We start from the raw sequence: 19723 nt of genomic DNA, 5'->3' as shown, positions 1-19723 counted from the left end.
TTGCAACAAAATGCTTAACGTCATGACTCTAGACCTACCCAAAGTCACTTCTCCTGCTTTCTTGTTATAAAATCTTATCAAAGTAATAACGGAAGTTGAAAGATTTGTAAGTATTTCTGAAACATTCTCAGAATAACTGTAAAGGGTAGATGGAACTATCGAAAATTAGCACATTTTACGGCAAGGTCAAATGGGGAAGGTCTGAACATTTTTTCATTAATGTTAATATTCAGAAGGGTATTGAGTTTTCATTTGGTATGATGAAAATTCTAGAAATGGATAGTGGTGATGGTTGTACAACATTGCAAATGTATTTAATGCCCATAATTATTCACTTAAACATGATTAAAATGGCAAATTTTATATTATGTTTATATTTTATCACAATAAAAAATATATTCAGGTTTGATAACTAAATGATATTTTGTCTCACGTAGTACACTAAGATATTTAATAATTTGACTTAAATTCAATTGTGTCCATGTCATGCCTGGCACTTGTCTACTGTAACTGATGGGTTAAAAAATAAAATCCCAACCAACCTACTTTATCTTTTTATCATCTAAGATGGACTACTTCACAGACTTATGAAGTATTTACTCAATCAATAATGGAAATGTATAAAATCCCTAAACACATCATATTCATCACACTACGTTGCAATTGCTCCTTTATTGTCTTCCTCATACACTGCTGAATGTTGAGTACTGAATAGGCCATGTTCACCATCACATCCCAGCTTCTCAGCATACTGTGAGTTACCTCTTAAATGAATTCATTGAGAGATTGTTCAGATTATCTTCTAATTAATCAAAGTTAGTGTCCAGTTTCTTTAAAAAAAATAGTTCAAAAAGACAGGCTCTTTGCTCAACCAGTGATTAAATTACATAAATTATAAATAGGTGTGACATGAAAACATACATAGGCGATACACATTCAAGAACATACAATGTTAATCATAAATGCAAAAGTAAGTCATCTTCTGCTATTTGAATGTACTTACCTCCATTAAACATTAAACAGTCCGTAAACGCAGAAAAACACATTGAAGTATCTATATAATTGAGCAACAAATAGTGATGCTGGACATCGACTTATTTTCAAAAGCAGAACTGGTGCCTTAGGAAGACAGAAGTCTATTATACTAGTTAGAGGCCATTGCCCTACCTCCACAGATGATGCTGTCTTGGGTAGATATCAAAGCAGACACTCTTGGATAGATGCTTTTCAAGTTAATGACTCAACAATCAAATGACAATAATCCTAGTATCTCTGGTAAGATGAACTGCTTAAATCAGAGTCATCTTCCAAAAGTACTGCTCAGTGACAGTGAAACTCAAGGTTGCTATATTAGGGCAGAAATGTGCTTGCCCATCCATGCTGATATTGTGGAGCATGTGATTACAAAGTTGTTCAAAATAGTCCTACTACAGGTCAAAATCAGAGGCAGAGAATGACATAAAAGAGTTGGCCAATTAACTGAGAAGCTCCAAAGAATTGTATGCACCCCATATTATCTTTTTTAATGACTTGTCACATTATATTCATTTTAAAAAAACTTAGGTAACACCTGTTATTCAAAAATATTTACTCAATCCTCATAATAGTGCCTATGAGACAGGCACTATTATTCTCATTTTATAGATGGGGAAGCACACAAGGTTTAAGTAACTTGCTCAAAGTTCCACAGCTAGTAAATGGCAGTGCTGGGATTTGAAACAAGGAAACCTGAATCTAGAAACCATGTTCTTAAATACTCTACTTTTATGTATCAATATATTTTAATAGAAGTATTAAAAATAAGAAGAGTTTCTTTAAGGCATTTTTTGGGGTGGGTAGAAGGACACTATGGACATTCACATGTGCTTCCTAAGAATATAATCAAAGCACGTGTGTTTTATTCTAATCTTGGAGAACAGGGCTCAGTGAATGAATGATATACCAGGTGGTGTGCAATCAGGCATGATCACAGAGCTCAAGAATGTTGAGATTCAGCAAATAAGCAAAGAGGGTCTGGGCCAAGACAGAATAAATAAGAGGGAAAAACTGGCATATTGTTTACACTGTTTAAGCAGTATAGAGTTTGCTAAGTGTTTACCTTAATTGTGTGTGCTTCCTTTTAGATTTTTCCAATCTACATCTAAACTTCCCTAGGATAGGGACCGTAAATGGATCATTTCTGTATCCGTGCATCATTGTAAGTCCCAGCACAGTATTATTAATAGTACTGTGCAAATAAGTATTTTTTAATACCAAGGGGCAAATGAGTACTTGCTGAATTGTTAATTGACTTCAAAGGCTGCAGATAATTCATTTACCTGAATTTTATTTTCCTGGGGTCAGTCTACAGTCAACCTGGAAAGATAGAGAAGATATGACTTTCAAATCGTTCAGGACAACTAGATAGGTGATTTTAAGAAACTGGAGTACGGAAAGCATTATTTAATCTGGACTGTATTGGAATTTGTTTTCTAAAAGGCATAGTGTAGCTGATAACTGCTGACAAGCATTATTCATCATACTACATTTTATCCTGCTTTTTTCAAAACACTCACTAAAGAAATGACTAATGCTAAAGGAAATTCTTACTTGTGTATTACAAAAGCCATTTTCATAAAGCCTTTGTAAATTCTACATATACATAAAGAAAAAAATCAACTTTAATAAAATAATGGATATTTGAATTAAACATGATATTCAAAATGTTATACTTGGGAAGTTAACAGAATGCTATATGCTGAGATAACAAGAGACAAAATCATCCTACAACATCCCCTATCCTTCATAAATTAAATCTGAGAACATTAAAAATAGTCATAACAATGAAAAGGATTACTTATGGAAAGAAAATGGAAAAGAGAAAGTGGTTAGTGAAGATATTTGTCTCTGAAGATCTCAAAACTGTGCATCCTAGAGCAGAGGTAATAAAAATGGTTATTTCTAAGAAATAGATCCAAAGTGACTCCATTCAATTCACAGCAGGAACATTCAAATTAGCAATTAATGCAACCACTGGTGTGGAATTGTTTTCCAAATGCCATCCTGTTGGGTGACTTTTTGTTGTTGTTGTTGTTGTTTTCTTTTTTTTTTTTTTTAATGGAAGCAGGGCACTGAAGTCATGGTAAAGTCACAACAATTATATAACTGAAAATTTCATGAAAGATTATCAATACCACTGCTCAAAACTATGAATATAAAAAATAATACTTTTGGTTAAATGAAAGAGGAACTTAGCAGGTACTGTTTACCAAAGACATTAATGGTAGTGCTTGAAACTCCTCAATATTTGATCATGAGAGATAAATGTAGGGGCACACATCTTAGTGGTGCATGAAGCCAATGAGGCCGAAGTTTGGAATTGCGAATATCTAGGTTCAAATCCCCAAAACTTGGCCATCAATATTGGGCAGATATTGGACAAAAAACATTCCCAAACCTCATATTACCTGGGGACTCAGCTTACTCATTTGAAAGGCATGAGAAGTTACTGTAGCATCATAGTTAAGAATTTGGACTCAGGTCCAGATAGCTTGGGTTGAAATCCTGGCATTAGGACATGGTAACTGTGCATCTTTGGACACATTAATTGACCTTTCTTTGCCTCATCTATATAAAATGTGGATATAATAGTACTTTGCATATAGGGCCATTGTGAAGATTGCTAAATTAGAACATGTAAAATCATAGAGTAGTGACTGGCCCATAGTAAAGACACAATAAATGTTCATTAATGTTACTATTATCTATGAAAGGAAGGTCCTTTCTAGTTTTGAACTTCAATGTAACATTACATGGGACTCTTTTCTCTTTTTTCCCAAGACTTGAAATAAAGCAACAAACGTCAAGTGATACATTTATCAGCTGGAAGATAAGCATCTTGAGTCATTCAGCACATAATACTTCCTTTCAAAGTAGAAGTGATATGTCTTAATTGGCACTCACAAAACAGGGAATCCCTCTCTTAAAAGTTGGGTGGTATATTTTGAAAGAGAGAATGTATGGGAAAGGCTGGGAGCAAGGGGACAATATTTTATAAGGAGGATCTAGAAAATTATTTAAAAGGAAATAAAAACCTAGAACTCTCTCAGAGTCATTATACTAACAATTCCAACTAGTTAAAGAAAGATGTCCTTCTTAGTCATTTTCTGCCTCTAGCCAGAGACAGAGATATAATTACACACCTCCTCATTTTATAAAACCAGGGTGACAGAGAAAGTTCATTCTGAAGCCCAGGGGGATAGTAGAGTAAGAGGCATCATTGGTGAAGAGGTAAAGCAGAACTATCTTTCATTCTTTCTAGAACTAGGCAGAATATTTAAATAAATGGTAGGAAGGAAGAAAGGAAAAAAGGAATGAAGGAAGGAAAGAAGAGAGGGAGGGAGGAAAGAAAGGAGGTAGGGAAGAAAAAGTTTTTACAATAGGTAGATTCTTCACATGCAGTTTTAATTGAATCAAAAACCCATGAAAAGGTGGTTATCACCATTTTTAATACATGAGAGCACTAATAATCAAGGAGGTGCAGTCATTTGCTCAAGGTCACCCAACCAGTCTTGAAGCCAGGTCTTCAGTCTTTCACTGCCTTACTGTTCTCGGGTGGTGTGCCAATAAGAAGATTCACAAAATGGGTAAAGGACAGAAGTCAACGAAGATGACAAAGAACTTTTACAGGAATCTTGGGGAAAAAAAAACATAGGAAAGTCAGTCCTATGCCAGGCTAATGTCCAAATAGGAAAGGAACAAGGAAAAAACTTATTTTTCTCATTCTTCTTAAACTTTCCCAAGCACTGTCCTTCCTTCAACTCCCCTAACCCCAATATACTTTTTTTCCTTTCCACAGAAAATACATTTTTACCCTTCTCATGCTAGGGAATCACCAAAACGTCTGTCAAATCACATAGATCTGCACTGCTAACAAGCACAGGAATACCCCGGACCTCAATACGTCTAACAGTACTTGTTTTGTCATTTCTTGCTGCAAACCCTGGTGAAAAGTTACCAGCCCTTCTGATAGTAGAAACTTTCTCCAATACTAGCTTGTGAGGAACAGTGGATGGTATGATAGGCAAAATCAATCAATTCTGTTTGTAAATCAGAGTGACCTAAAGTAACAAGTAGGTGTGGAAGAGAAGAAAAGTATTTTGTGAGTTAAATGTATTTTTTGTTTTATCAAGTTTGTTGGGTGAATAGTTTGCATTCATTTCGCCTCCTCGGTAGGTTAGAAAACGATAAAGACAACCGAAGCTATCCTCCAAAAGCATTTCATTCATTCTCCTTACCCTCTACTTCTCCTTTTTAAAAAATATATTACCATTTTAAATAACCTCTCATAGCTCCTTCAAAACATTGAGTGGTGTTAACTCTGCTGAATCCATGTGTTTATCAGAGCTTACATATTTTGAATAAAAAAGAACACTATTTCTACTCGGTGTTGATAGGCTGGCCTTGGGCACTAAAAACCACTCTTTATTAGACATCATCATATATATCTACAATGATGGGAGGTGGTATCTTAGCTTGGGCTGCCATAACAATATGCCAGATATTAGGTGGCTTAAACAAAAGAAATTTATTTTATCACAGTTCTGGATACTGGGAAGTATAAGATCAAGGATCTATCAGAGTATGGTTTCCAGTGAGCTCTCTTTCCCTGGTTTGCAGATAGCTGCCTTTTCTCTGTGTCCTCACATAGTGGAGACAAAGATGAAGAAATCTGTCTCTTCCTCTTCTTACAATTCCACCAAGCCTATCAGATTAAGACTCCACCATTATGGCCTCATTTAACCTTAATTACCACCTAGAAGTCCTATCTCCAAATACAGTCACACTGGGGACAAGAGCTTCAACATATGAATTTGGGGAGGTCACAATTCAGTCTGTAGCAGGTGGGATGGAGATTCTTTAAATAACTGGAATTTTAAGATTGAGAGTGTTCAAACAATAAACATTTCATCCTCAATTATAAGCTTGTAATGATGTGGCATGTGGGATAAGGCAGCTGGAAAATTTTAGTTTGATGTCATTGTTGGTGGCTGAAGAAGACTCTGGCTTTATGCTAGTTACTGTTTGTTTTACTTCAGTGTTAGTGGCATGGAAGGTGAGAAAGGAAGAGAACCAAAGCCTCAAATGCAATGCTGTAAAATGCCTCATAACTCCTCTTTCTTCAAAGAAAAAAGGTATTTAAAAGAGAAGAGCCCCTGAGCATTTTTCATCCTGCTCTCACTTTGAAAGTGGACAGTCTCCATTATATTCTTCTTACTAATGGTCAAGGAAGTTCCAGGCCTTTTGTATATAGTCATTTGGCATAAATGTTCTGTTTCATCTAGTGCTAGGCATTTTGCTAGGTGCTGAGAATACAAAGACAAATGAGCACAAATTTTTCCCTTTAAGGATTCTGCAGTCTTATAGAAAATCAGAATTAGAATTAAAGAATGTTTGAGTTGGAAGGAATCTGCTTGCAGATGAACTCAGGCCCAGGAAAGCTTGGACACTTAACCAAGGTGGCACAGGTTGTGGGGCAGAGCCAGTTAACACCCAGGCCTACTGACCTCTAATCTGGTCTTAATTCCTATACTGAATACAGCTGAGAGTGTCCCATCCAAGTGAATCATCCAACCAGGGTTCATTTAGGACCTTATAGATGCTAGGTGTCCAGACCAAATAGGACAGAATTTATAATGGTTTAATAATTAAAGATTGAATAAGATATTTGAGGAAATAAGACTACCTCAGATATAAGCAAATACTACGAGGCATTATTTAAAGCGGAATGGCTTCTCTAATAGCCTCATTCCTGCAATACATGTGCAAATAAGACATGCAGATCATCTGATTATCAAATTTATCTTTATAATGATAATCACGCTTAAATTCTTGCTGTGTGGGAGAATGTCTCCTTTCATCTTCATTTTCCAAGGTAATATCATTCAACAATATCAGGTAGAGGAATATCATTCTAAAGTTATACTAAGAAAAAAAATGCAATTAAAGTTTTGTAACCTAGACTTAAACAAGGCTATCTGGATATCTGGTTTCTGAAGGACCATAACTGAGAGTCAGGTCTCATTTCCAGCTTATCTCTTCTCTATATCAGAGGTCCATCCAACTCAAGGTAGGTTTAAAGAAGAGCATAAAATATGAGTCGGGGCTAGGGTCACAGGCTTTAGATTCAGTAAACCTGTTCCTGAATGCTGGCTCCACCGCTTGTGACCTATGGCAAATCCCGTAACATCTTATACCTTAGTTCATCTATGAAATGCAGCTAATAGCCAGGCACAGTGGCTCACACATGTAATCCCAGTACTTTGGGAGTCCAAAGCAGGCAGATCACAAGGTCAGGAGATCGAGACCATCCTGGCCAACACGGTGAAACCCCATCTCTACTAAAAATACAAAAAAATTAGCTGAGCTTGGTGGCGGGTGCCTGTAATCCCAGCTACTCAGGAGGCTGAGGTAGGAGAATTGCTTGAACCAGGGAGTCGGAAGTTGTAGTGAACCGAGATAGTGCCACTTCACTCCAGCCTGGCAACAGAGGGAGACTCCATCTCAAAAAAAAAAAAAAAAAAAAGAAATGCAGCCAATAAGAGTACATCAGAAGGCTGTAGTAAGAATTAAATGGATGGTATATGTAAAGTGCATGTAATAATGCCCCAGTAAACTGCTTAACAGTCATTCCTACAACTTGTCACAATTTTACAGTGGTTTTGTGACCAACTATCTTGCCCTCCAGCCTACTCCTGCCTTCCTTCACTTTGGCCATTTCTCTGATCCTGCCCTTACTCTCTGTCTACTTTCCCTGACCTTATAAAAGTTGTGCTTTTTGCTCTACCAGGGTGGGCAGCAGTTCTGGGACCTCAGAACAGGTGCTACTGTCCATTTTGCTGCTTGATTCACCTTTCAGTTGACAGAGGAGAACTGCAGGGCTGCGTTCAGCATGGACAAACACCTGTCCTCTCTGTCACCACAGCTAGGCAGACACTGGCGCTGAGTCATGCTGCTGCTCACAGCTGAGGAGCTTTGAGAGACTCACAAGCCTCTAAGAAAGGGATCTAAGAGGACAATCTGTTCATCCTTCTCTCCAGGTCAGACCACTCTTCAATCTACTATGAGGCAAAAATAGAAATAAAATGATCACTGAGGACTGGTGAATCTTCAATATCAGGACACTTCTTATGCCTGAGATAAATTTCAGATTTTGCATTTAATTTTTAAAATTTATTTTTCACGGGAAAAATAAACTTAGTATCTAACTCATCATAAACCTACATGATTTTATAAATATAGTATAATATGTATTACATATAACATATATATACACACAATGTGTAGTATACACAAACATACGGAAGCAGAGTATTATTTACCAGCGAGGAGATCAAGGTCTAGAATCATACAGGGTTTCTAATCATAGTCACCTACTGGTGATATGTTTTGTCTCTAAAAACTAGTAGTAATAATCTCACTGGGTCTTTATATTCACAGTTCTCAGCTCATAGAACAAATTCAATAAATATTAACCATTGTTGTTTAGACATATAAATATATAGTGGGAGTCTGGAAGGCTTCTTGAGCTTTCTCTTCTGCAATCTAAATGGTTCCAGTTTGATTATATCTTTTAATTCATTTCATAATGTTAATTTTCATTTTTTTCCTTTATCATTTACCTTCCTAAATTCAGAATAGGACACATAATATTTGTTGAGTCTGATTGGCACAAGTCAAAATATATGATATATTTCAGTGTTCTGTATAATACTTCTGTATGAAAACTATTATTAATATTACCAGATAAATAAAAGTAATTTGATAGCAAGTATAATATTTTAAACACTTTATTTACATTAACTCATTTTATGCTCAAAGTAAATTCATTCATTCTTCACCATTATGTCATACATTATTAATTCTAAGAATAAATATTTTTCACATTTTAACACTTGTGAAATCAAGATGCATCTTGCAATTCATGATGTGTTATGGTTTCACTGGCAATCTTTGTTTTAGTAATAGATGAAATAATGATACATCTCAAAATTGATGACAACCTCGAATCAATTAAATAGCATATGAAAGACAACTATGTGTCAGGCATTCTTTTAGACCCTAGAAATATGTTGAATAAGACTGAGAAATCGTTCATTTCAAATCTACTGAAGATTGCAGACAAATGAAGATAATTACAACAAATGCACAAGTTGCTGTGGGAGCTGATGATAGATCCATCCTGGGCTTGTAGAGGCCCAGAAAAGATTCCTAGTGATGGTGATGTCACCCAAGGCTAGAGTGGAATTAGTGATGGGTATAGCCAGGCTGTGATTAGCTGGTTAGCCAAACAGATTAAGCAAAATCCTGGAAGCTAGAGAGAGCATGGGCCATTTAGGTATTTGAAAGTAGTTCAGAATTCTGGATTTAAAGTGCTGATAGAGGAGGCGCAAGGTATGATGACAGAGAGGAAAGCAGAGGCCATGTCATGGTGGGTTTTGTAGACTATATTAATGGTTTGAACACTATCTTGAGGACATTGGAGATCTACTGAAGCATAAAATGTTACTTCTATTTGACAGATGAGAAAACTGAGGCCAGAGAAGCCAAATGACTGACTTCAGGCTGGATAGCAAAGAGCAAGGCTAATTTAATCCCCTCCCTCTAAGTCCTTGCCCAAAACCTGGTGCTCTTTATATTCTACTAAGATCAGCAGGACATAATTCTCTTTCCTTGGTCCTACTGCCAGCAAATGTATTAGTAGTTTATCCTTCATTTTAGTTTTTGTTGAATTAATGTGTTTGGTTTAGACAAGGGGGAGAGTAGAACTAGAGTGCTGGTTTTTAAAAAGTTTTCCAAGGTGGGCCAGGCATGGGGGCTCACGCCTATAATCCCAGCACCATGGGAGGCTGAGATGGATTGCTTGAGCCCAGGAGTTCGAGACCAGCCTGGGCAACACGGTGAAAGCCCATCTCTACTAAAAAAGCAAAAAATTAGCCAGCTGTGGTGGCACATGCCTGCAGTCTCAGCTACTCGGGAAGCTGAGGCACAAGAATTGCTTGAACCCAAGAGGCAGAGGTTTCAGTGAGCCGAGATCACATCACTGCACTCCAGTCTGGGCCACAGAGTGAGGCCCTGTCAAACAAATTCAAAAAAAGTTTTCCAAGGTGAATATGGCCTAACGTCAGGATATGTGGGCTGGGTTACATCACTCGTAGGTTATAAACTGCCAAGCTCATCTATAGGTGTGTCTGTTAGATTATGCATATTGATACTAGTCTTTCCTAAATGCATCATGAAAGTACTTTTCATAACGTGCACTAAAAAGATAAAGAAATATAAAAATTAAAACAAAAACAAATGAAATAAGCAATATATTGCTGATAGGGAAGTGAAGGTTCACAAGTTTTGGTATTTTAATACTCTTGTATATTACTATGTAACCAGAAATTGCACTTTCGATTTATCTTAAAGATTCTTCAAGTGGCCTTTTAGAGTAAGACAGTCTGGAGATTGCGTAATTAAGCGATTTAAGCTGAAACGTGACAACAAGCATACAAGTAAGATACTAACTTCTGAATTACTTACACAGGGTCAAAACAAAGAAGAAAGGAATAATTATTTGAATGGAGGTATCTATCCCAGCCAGGTAATCTGGATTTCACATTATCACTTTTAAAATAATTTTATTCAGAGAATTTGTTGGTACAAATGAACTTTTTAATGAAAGAATAACAAAGAATCTCTTATGTAGCTTATTTAGAAAAACGTCAATGTGAATCACCTAACACCTTTGACTTTTTTCAAAAAGAGAGCACATGTACAGTTGCCAAGCATTTAGGTCCTTTTTGATTAAAGACATTTTTGGATCCTATAGGAATAAGCAATGAGTACAAATGCCAATGTTAAGGTTATAATGATATGACAATTAAAAGCTATTCAAATAGAATAATAGGTGTCCCAGCATGGTGGCTCACGCCTGTAATCCCAGCACTTTGGGAGGCCAAGGTGGGTGGATCACTTGAGCTCAGGAGTTCGAGACCACTTTGGGGAACATGGGGAAACCTCATCTCTACAAAAAAATACAAAAATTAGCCGGGCATAGTGACACACTCATGTGGTCCCAGCTACTCAGAAGGCTGAGGTGGGAGGATCACCTGAGTCTGGGGAGGTTGAGACTGCAGTTTAAGCAGTGATTGTGCCACTGTACTCCAGTCTGAGCTACAGTGAGACTCCATCTCAAAAAAAAAAAAAAAAAAAAAAAGAAGAATAGGTGACAAACAAGTTTGCTACACTTAACCAATGATAGAGGACAAAGAATGTAAAATCTTTAACAACATGAAAGAAAACTGTTTATTCAATATAGTTTATGTATAGTCTTATCTGAAATAAAGAGGTTGAGTTACACAATCAGTAACTCTGATTCTGTAAACATTATCGCTTTGAAATTCTAATATAAAAGAGAGGGACAAGATAAGAAAAGATGAGTAACCTTATTCAGACAAGACAGATTAGTGGATCCATAAGAATGATGAGTGGAAGGAAGAAAACTGACGAGGAGTCAGTTTTGGAATACCTTGGGCTGACTTGGTGCAAATCCCAACACTGAGACTTACCACTAATCCTGTGACCTTGGGCTAGCTACTCTTCTCTCTAGGATTCAGGAAAAATAATTTCTATTTATTAGGGCTGTTGTGATAATTAGATTAAATTTTTTGTATGAAGAAGCTAATGTATAAGCTGTATGGAGATTATTATCATTAATATTATTATTGTTGTGAGCATTATGATGGTCATTTTGTGATGCTACTGAGTTCTATTGACATTAGCTGAGGCAAAACAGTGCACCAGACAACTAGTAATAAGTCACACTGAAGTGCTTAGGATGACATTTAGTCTTGCACGTTCCTAATTATTAAGAGCTTTTCAATTAACCCCAACCTTGAGGAAAACACTTTTCAGTGTTAAAATAGAAGTGAAGGGCTATAGTGAGTTCAGGTTGTTTTATTAGAGTTGGAAGACATAAACTGTTACCTACTAAAAAAAAAAAAAAAAAAAAAAAAAAAAAAAAAAAAAAAAAAGCCCAAAATTTACAGAGGTTACTAAAAATCACAATCATTGTCCATTGTAAAGATATATCTCCCCAAATGCTAAAATATGATCTTTCACAATTAAGTATACTCATCATTTTCTAAATAAAATTCAGTAATAATCTTATTTTATACATCTTCTTCCATTTGTTGATAAACCACCACAGCATATCGTTAGTAGCACTTTACATGCCCTACTGTTTTGCAACTATATGATCTCTGATGTTATAGGAATACGTTATGTAAATTAATTCATCTTGTTGTCTTATTTGTTAACTGTCTTCTCAGCTAAAGTACATACTGAATCCCTAGAAAAAAATTAATTTAAAATTATAGTTGTAAATAAGCTATGTTATAAAATTAGGTATACAAAATAAATGAACTATTTCCATTCACCAGGCATTGACTGAGTGCCTACATTTTTTGAGGCAACACACCTTTTAATTTATTTCAGGAACTCTGTGAATACAAATTCCATTAAAAAATACCAAGATGTTATTTCATGTTGCTTATCATGACCTAATGTTCAAAATTAACTCCTCCTAGCTCTCTTGCTAGCACAAAGGCAGTAGAGTTGATTTTTCCTTTGGTCTTTATCACTCAGAGAGCAAACCTTCAGTTCTCTAATGTAGATTTCCTGATGTAAATGTGTCTTACTCTCTGAGTAAGGTGATTAAATAATTTGAACCCTTAAAATCAAACTTGGTTTCTTCTTGCTTGTTTTAAACATTAGCCATCACAGAAATGGATGGGACAGATTGAAAGCCCCTTACTAGCTTCTTAAGAAGCAGAAGCTCAGATTACTTTGCTGTATCAATGTCTTTTTAGGTTCTATACACTGAATTTCGTAGAGCTGCTATTTCCCACATTTGGGCCGAGGCTTGAAATAAGTGCTTCTGGGAGATTCAACTTTCTTTGCATACTAATTTGGCATAAGACATTATCTCCCAGTGGCTGTCAGAGCCATTTGTGGTCTCTGACAGTTTTCTCATCCATACAACATATAATTTTTATAGGAAGAGAGGACTTTTCTAAAACATTTGTTCCAATAAAAGACCCACTTACAATCTCCTTCCTTCAAAATTACTTGAAAGTCAAAACAAAACACAACCTCAAAAGCCAACTGTTCAATATATATGATACTAGTTGATACATAATAGTTAGGCTTATAATCTTTTTATCTGGGCTATATAGAATGGAGAAGAGACCAATTCTACCCCAGTCCTCCCCTCCCTCTCCTCCACCAAAAGTGTTATTAAATAACAAGTCAGTCATGTTCTACAATTGTCAGATCTGGACATTCTAAGAGGCTCTAAAGTCAGAACTCCAGTGATATTTTCTCTTCTAAAGCTAAAGAAAAATCATATCTTGGTTCATCACTGGATTCTTGTTCATTTTATCATTTCCACTCTGCAGGAATGAATAGCAAGTTATAGCGAAGGCATCTTTCTAGGTGAGAGAAAGGACTGTGCCACAGGCCAGGAGAGCCATCTCTGGGTCAATCTCATGAGTTTACATAAAGCAGTAAAGAGATTGGGCTGAAGATCATATCCTCAGAGGAATATGAAAAATCCGTTTCACAAGATTTTGTTACCTTTGGAAGTTTCCCCAATGCCTATCACATTGGATATTGATTCCCTAAATATGACAGTTTGGACAGTGCCCCAGAAAGCACTGGAGAAATTAGAGATGTAAGCTATCATCTTCTGTTATCTCCAAGGATGTGATATACCTTAGGACTTACAGGCCATTTTAATTTCTCAGGGAAATATAACTAATTAGGTAAGTCTACACAGAGATTCTCTGGAAATGACTGGTCATGCTGAATACAAGAAATGCAAATCTATTCTTTAAATGGCCACAACTACCTGATTATAAATATAATTCTTGCTCATTGTGAACACTTCTGAAATGATGGCTTAGTGAAAAGATACCAAGCACCCCTGTAGAGTCGGGTCCACATTACTGAGAGTCCCAGATATATGTTCCTAGGACACACACTGTAACACATGTACTATAGAAAGGCTCAGGTATTTATAATGCCCACTTCAGAACCAAAGATCACAATAATAAAAATAATGCAGTATAGCAACAAGTTTACTAGAGAGCTCTCTGAACAAGAAAAAATTGCAGCTGCTCAATTGCTTTCATCCTATGTAATTTAAAGGAATCTTAAGTCTCTGTGAAGACACTCTATCAATTGATGATTTCACCATGCATTTTGAATAGCCAATGATCTTGCTTAACCCTTAATGCTCCCCTCCCAAGCAAGCTAGGCTCTAAGTGTTACCCCTTTTCAAAGTGGCACGGACCACATTCACAGTGAGAGGAAGGTTCTCACCCCAAGCAAATAAAGATTGCGTGTGTACTCAGACCAATGGTCCAGAGCAGGCAGTTGGCAAACGGAAAGGTAATTTTCAACCCCACTCATTCCATACCTTCTCTGATTTCGCCTTCCTGGCATTGTGCACGAACCTGCGACCCAGCTTCTTAGCATACCAGATAGAGGCAAACATAGCGATGCCAATGGAAGGAATTCACAATGAAGCTGCCGCACAATCAACTTCCCACCTCGGCTCAGAGACGAACAGAATTAGGCTGGAGCTGTCACTTGCAGGCTGTTGCTTTCTCAGTTCCTCTCATGCTGGTTAGCTGAGGGAGAGGGTGGGAGGAGGGAGGGGTTGGGGGAGAAAAGGCAGTCCTGTTTGGCCAGTCTGCAGGTATATTTACATCCTGCCAGCAGGAGGTCCGGGTGAGGCAGGCGCTGCCTTTGTAGCCAGCTCACACGCATCCAGTTGGCTAAGTATTTGTCTGCAGTTCTTCGGCACCGGCACCGTCGCCACCAAACTCCATGTGTGTCAGGAGGAAGGGAAGCTGCAGTGAAGTCCGGAGGCAGCTCACCTCCCGCTCTAGGCTTGGGCAGTTACAATCCTCGCTTTGGCTTCCCTCTATGTTGACAGTACGTGCTGGCGGCAGTGGCCACATAAAGACAGATCCACATACAGCCTCGCAGGTAAATCAGCCAATACAGGAACTGCCAGGCATGGAGAAGAAAGCTGCCAGGCAAGGGGAGAGGCAGAACCACCATGAATCTGCCCCTGCAGGCACAAACAGGTGTCCCTGGAATCCAATCCCACTCATATCCTCCAAGAGGACTAAGAGGACTATCAGGGCCGTTAGGGTGACTGGAAACACAAGCACACAAGCATCCTTCTCTTTTCTCCTCCCCAGCTCCATTTGGTCCAAGGAATATCACTTCTCTGCCCACCAGCCAGCCTTATCCACAACTTACAAGGTAAACACTTTATTTCTTTAGAGACTGGCCTGGGACCAAGGGCAAAGTGAGCAGGATGAAGTGTCCTCCCAAATGTCTGAGTGAAGATCCATAGTTTTAGAAGTCATTAGTTGTACCTGTAAAAGAACTGAGGCCTCTATTACAGGACGATTTTTTGACATAGGTACTGGAGGATGGACAGGGGTTTAAATCGAGTGTTAAACTAAAAAGAGCAAACTACTCTTTTAAAAATAAAAATAAAAATAAAAACCCAGGTTTTCTTGTAGTGACATCCAGTGTTCAGTGGATGACTGCAATATCACCTTTGGGGAGGTAGATTTATGGCAGCTTTTAAATCATGCTCCTTTGAAGAATTTTCACATTTGATTCCAACATTAACAACTTCCATTATCGTATTAGAGTTTAGACTATTATGTGAGGCACTTTTAAGGTAAGGTCGGTGCTAAGAGACAACTGTTTCTTCCAATGAGAGATAAGGTTTTAGCCCTTTACCAGTCCTACCAGAGGACAAAAATAAACTGCTCATGATGGCAAGGAAAGCCTGCCTTCCAGTGGCACACAAACTAGACTCAATATAGTAAATGTTTTCCAGCTGATCTGACAGAAGCGCCCTATGAGCACTGAAGAATCAAAGAATGTCAACACAATTGCAGACACTTGGAAAATAACTTCCTTCTCTTAACAAAGTCACTTGAGGTCTGTCCCTTAAGAGAGTTTCATCTGTGGCATCAACAACAACAACAAAAAAGTATATTGTAAAGGATGTTGAATACCCTCATAGGCAATTAGAGGTAGAACAAGACAGTGTAAGACTGGACATTGGTAGTCAGAACCCATGTTCATGTTACTCACTAAGGTAACTCTTGTGCCTAGAACAGTGTTTAGCACAACACATTTAATCTACGTTTATTGAAGGAATGAATGATCTTGTTTCTAACCCTGACTTTGCTTCTAATTTATTTGTTTGTTCTCTCTGGGTTCGATGTGCCTCATCTGTAAATTAAGAGAATTGGGCAGATATTTTTTAGGTTCCTTTCCTGTCCTGTGAGTCTATGATCATTATTGTGGGTCTTTAGATAATGCTGAAGAGAAATCTCGAGTGCTCACCAGATACATAGGCTGTGGTGAAATGATTCAGTGTTCTAAAGAGTCAACAGTGGTATCCCTGGGGTAGCCCAGCTTCTTCTACCTCCTTTGACATGCCTTGCTGCCAACCAGGGTTTGGTTTTTCCATTAGTTATTTCTTTTGCTCTATGATCCTGCAAGCACTCCTTTCCTTTAATTTCCTTTTGACACTCTAAGGCAACCCCTGTACAAATTTCTCCATATTATACCCTGTACTCTTTGGAGGAAAAGTGCCACAGAAATCCAATGAATAAATATACATGGTAACTGCTGCTTAGTTTTCAAAGAGCTACTCAGCAGGACCATAGCTTAGCCTAATATTGCTGTGATGTAAAGGTATTTATTATTTCTGCACACAAATTGGTCCAAGCCATGTTGTAGTTAAAAGTGTATTCAACTAAAAAAAACTAAAGTAGATAAAAAGAACGGGGATAAACAATCATCCCTAAATTAATGATTAGAAAATTTTGTTTTTCACACCTTAGACAGAATCAGACAATAAAGAGGTGAGACAAAATGCCTTGAACTTTCAAACCACTGATATCACAGAGAGAATCAAAGGATGTTAATTTACTCTGATGGGACTGACATCATAACTTTTTATCTCTTTCTGTAATTTTTGCATTCTCTTCATGAGTTAAAACTTCGTGGATCACTAAAACTAAGGCTTGGAGAGATCTTTGATGTTTGATCAGTTTGTTTATTGGTTTTACCTTTATGTTGAACGTTTAGTGACCTTTTTCACACACCTGACCAAGAGGCTTTATAAACTTTTTTACAGAACAAGATCCTTATAAAATAAATTGGCCCTGCCAGCTAAGATTTAACTTACGACAATAATAACTATTGTTTCTTAAATAGGCAGTTGGAGGTAGAAAACACAGTGCAGTTAGGACTCATGCTCATGTTATACAAATGCTCAGTAAACTGTAGATATTCAAAATATATTTGTCAAATGCGTCTATGACAAAATAGAAAAATCCACAAACTGGGAAAGCCTGGAAGCCTCAATAGAAGAATAGCCATAAAATTTTCAGTAGCAAAAGTTGCTTGAAAGATGGATATAATGTCAACTGAATGAAGTCATTGCCATATTTATACAACCATCTTGCCTGGCTCTCTGTGGGCAGATGTGTCTGCTGTAAAGGTGGCAGCTTCCTACAGTTAATCCTACTAGTCTCTAACCATTGCTCTGCTGATTGAGATAAATAACATTTGCAGCTCTGCTGTATAAGTAAAACAAATTTTTCAGACATTTTCCATCTGTATATAATCAGTACCTGGACAGACCTTTTCCTTTATAATTTTATTTTTAAAGCCTCTCCTATGATGGAAACCTACCAGTGCAGCTGAGTTTGAGATGCAACATTAATCCATTTAAGCAGCTTTGGGTTCATGCCTCAACACACACACTATGTGAGCTTCCTCTGAATTCTCAAGGTAAATACAATGTTTAAATCAAGCCATTAAGTATCATACATTTTCTGCCTAGCACATGAATGATTTTCTCTTAAAAATCATCTATTTATATCAGAGATAATTATTTTTAAAAACAGAGTCAAAATTCAACCCAAGGAATTAATATCTGGTGGCCTGAAAAGCTATTTAGTTTCAGTGTTGAATATAGACCAAACCTATTGAGACGTAAATAAGTGTTGAATATAGACCATACCTATTGAGACGTAAATAAGTTAACGTAAAAAATTAATTGTACAAAGATTTTGATTGGTTTGTTTGCATATTTGATATGTATATTTGATAGTCCTTTGGCTATGGCTAATGTCTGATGTTAGTAAATTATTATTATTATTATTATTATTATTATTATTATTATTATATTTTGAGACAGGACCTTGTTCTGTCACCCAGGCTGGAATGCAGTGTTATGATCATAGCTCACTGCAGCCTTGAACTCCTAGGCTCAAGTAATCTTCCTCCCTCAGCCTCCAGGGTAGGTAGGACAGTAGGCATGCACCGTCATGCTTGGCCAATTTTTAAATTTTTTATCTTTCTAGAGATGAGGTCTTGCTATGTTGCCCAGGCTGGTCTTGAACTCCTGGCCTCAAGTGATCCTCCTGCCTTGGGTTCTCAAAGTGATTGGCTGATTATTAAACAGCAAGTGTGGAATATATACTACATAGAATATTTTGGTAAAGAATATATACATAATATTTAACTTCAATTCAGAGGAATGCCAAGATCTTGATATTAGTTACTTCTGTACAAAGCAGTAGAAAGGGGAAGATTAAAACAGTTATATTTTGCTCCAAGTATATATGTATCATGTGACTCATCTACATAAGATATTCTCATTAGTACTTGTGTGACTGAAAAAGTAAACAATGCTTTTCCACAAAAATGTATTGGGTATTACTACATGTCAAACCTTAAGGGCCTATAAATGAATAAAGTACAGTCTTTTTCTCAAAGAGCCCTATATAGCTGGGGACACATATGTATCAATAAATAAATCTCAGGTGTAAGAAAGGGGTCCAGTTTCAGTTTTCTGTATATAGCTAGCCAGTTTTCCCAACACCATTTATTAAATAGGGGATCCTTTCCCCATTGCTTGTTTTCGTCAGGTTTGTCAAAGATCAGAAGGTTGTAGATGTGTGGTGTTATTTCTGAGAATGTGTTCTGTTCCATTGGTCTATATATCTGTTTTGGTACCAGTACCATGCTGTTTTGGTTACTGTAGTCTTGTAGTATAGTTTGAAATCAGGTAACGTGATGCCTCCAGCTTTGTTCTTTTTGGTTAGGATTTTCGCGGCTATACGGGCACTTTTTTCTTTCTATATGAAATTTAAATTAGTTTTTATTATGATTCTGTGAAGAAAGTCAATGGTAGCTTGATGGGGATAGCACTGAATCTATAAATTACTTTGGGCAGTATGGTCATTTTCACGATATTTATTCTTCCTGTCCATGACCATGGAATGTTTTTCCATTTGTTTGTGTTCTCTCTTATTTCCTTGAGCAGTGGTTTGTTGTTCTCCTTGAAGGGGTCCTTTATACACCATGGAATACTATACATCCACAAAAAGGATGAATTCATGTCCTTTGCAGGGACATGGATGAAGCTGGAAACCATCATTCTTAGCAAAGTAACACAGGAACAGAAAACCAAATACCGCATATTCTCACTCATAAGTGGGAGTTGAGCAATGAGAACACATGGACCCAGGGAGGGGAACATCACACACTGAGGCCTGTCAGTATGTGGGGGAGGCTAGGG

At 37.2% G+C, this 19723-nt stretch overlaps 1 protein-coding gene across 16 annotated transcripts in view; it reads right to left on the bottom strand.

The window, feature by feature from the left end:
* DLG2 (discs large MAGUK scaffold protein 2) overlaps positions 1–19723 on the bottom strand; it is a 2190999-nt gene that overhangs the window by 968276 nt on the left and 1203000 nt on the right. Inside the window, exon 1 of one of the 16 annotated variants that reach the window (XM_030828800.1) lies at positions 14507–15898. The exons of the other annotated variants lie outside the window; for them this stretch is intronic. Within the exon in view, the coding sequence (XP_030684660.1) occupies positions 14507–14584 (78 nt within the window). The 5' untranslated portion in view covers positions 14585–15898. Of the gene's footprint in view, positions 1–14506; positions 15899–19723 lie in introns of those variants that run through there. 16 annotated transcript variants of the gene reach the window in all.

The sequence above is a fragment of the Nomascus leucogenys genome, chromosome 15, assembly GCF_006542625.1.
Source record: "Nomascus leucogenys isolate Asia chromosome 15, Asia_NLE_v1, whole genome shotgun sequence".
NCBI classification, from domain to species: Eukaryota; Metazoa; Chordata; class Mammalia; order Primates; family Hylobatidae; genus Nomascus; species Nomascus leucogenys.
The sequence above is the reverse complement of the archived record's forward strand: the minus strand, read 5'-3'. Positions and strand labels throughout refer to the sequence as shown.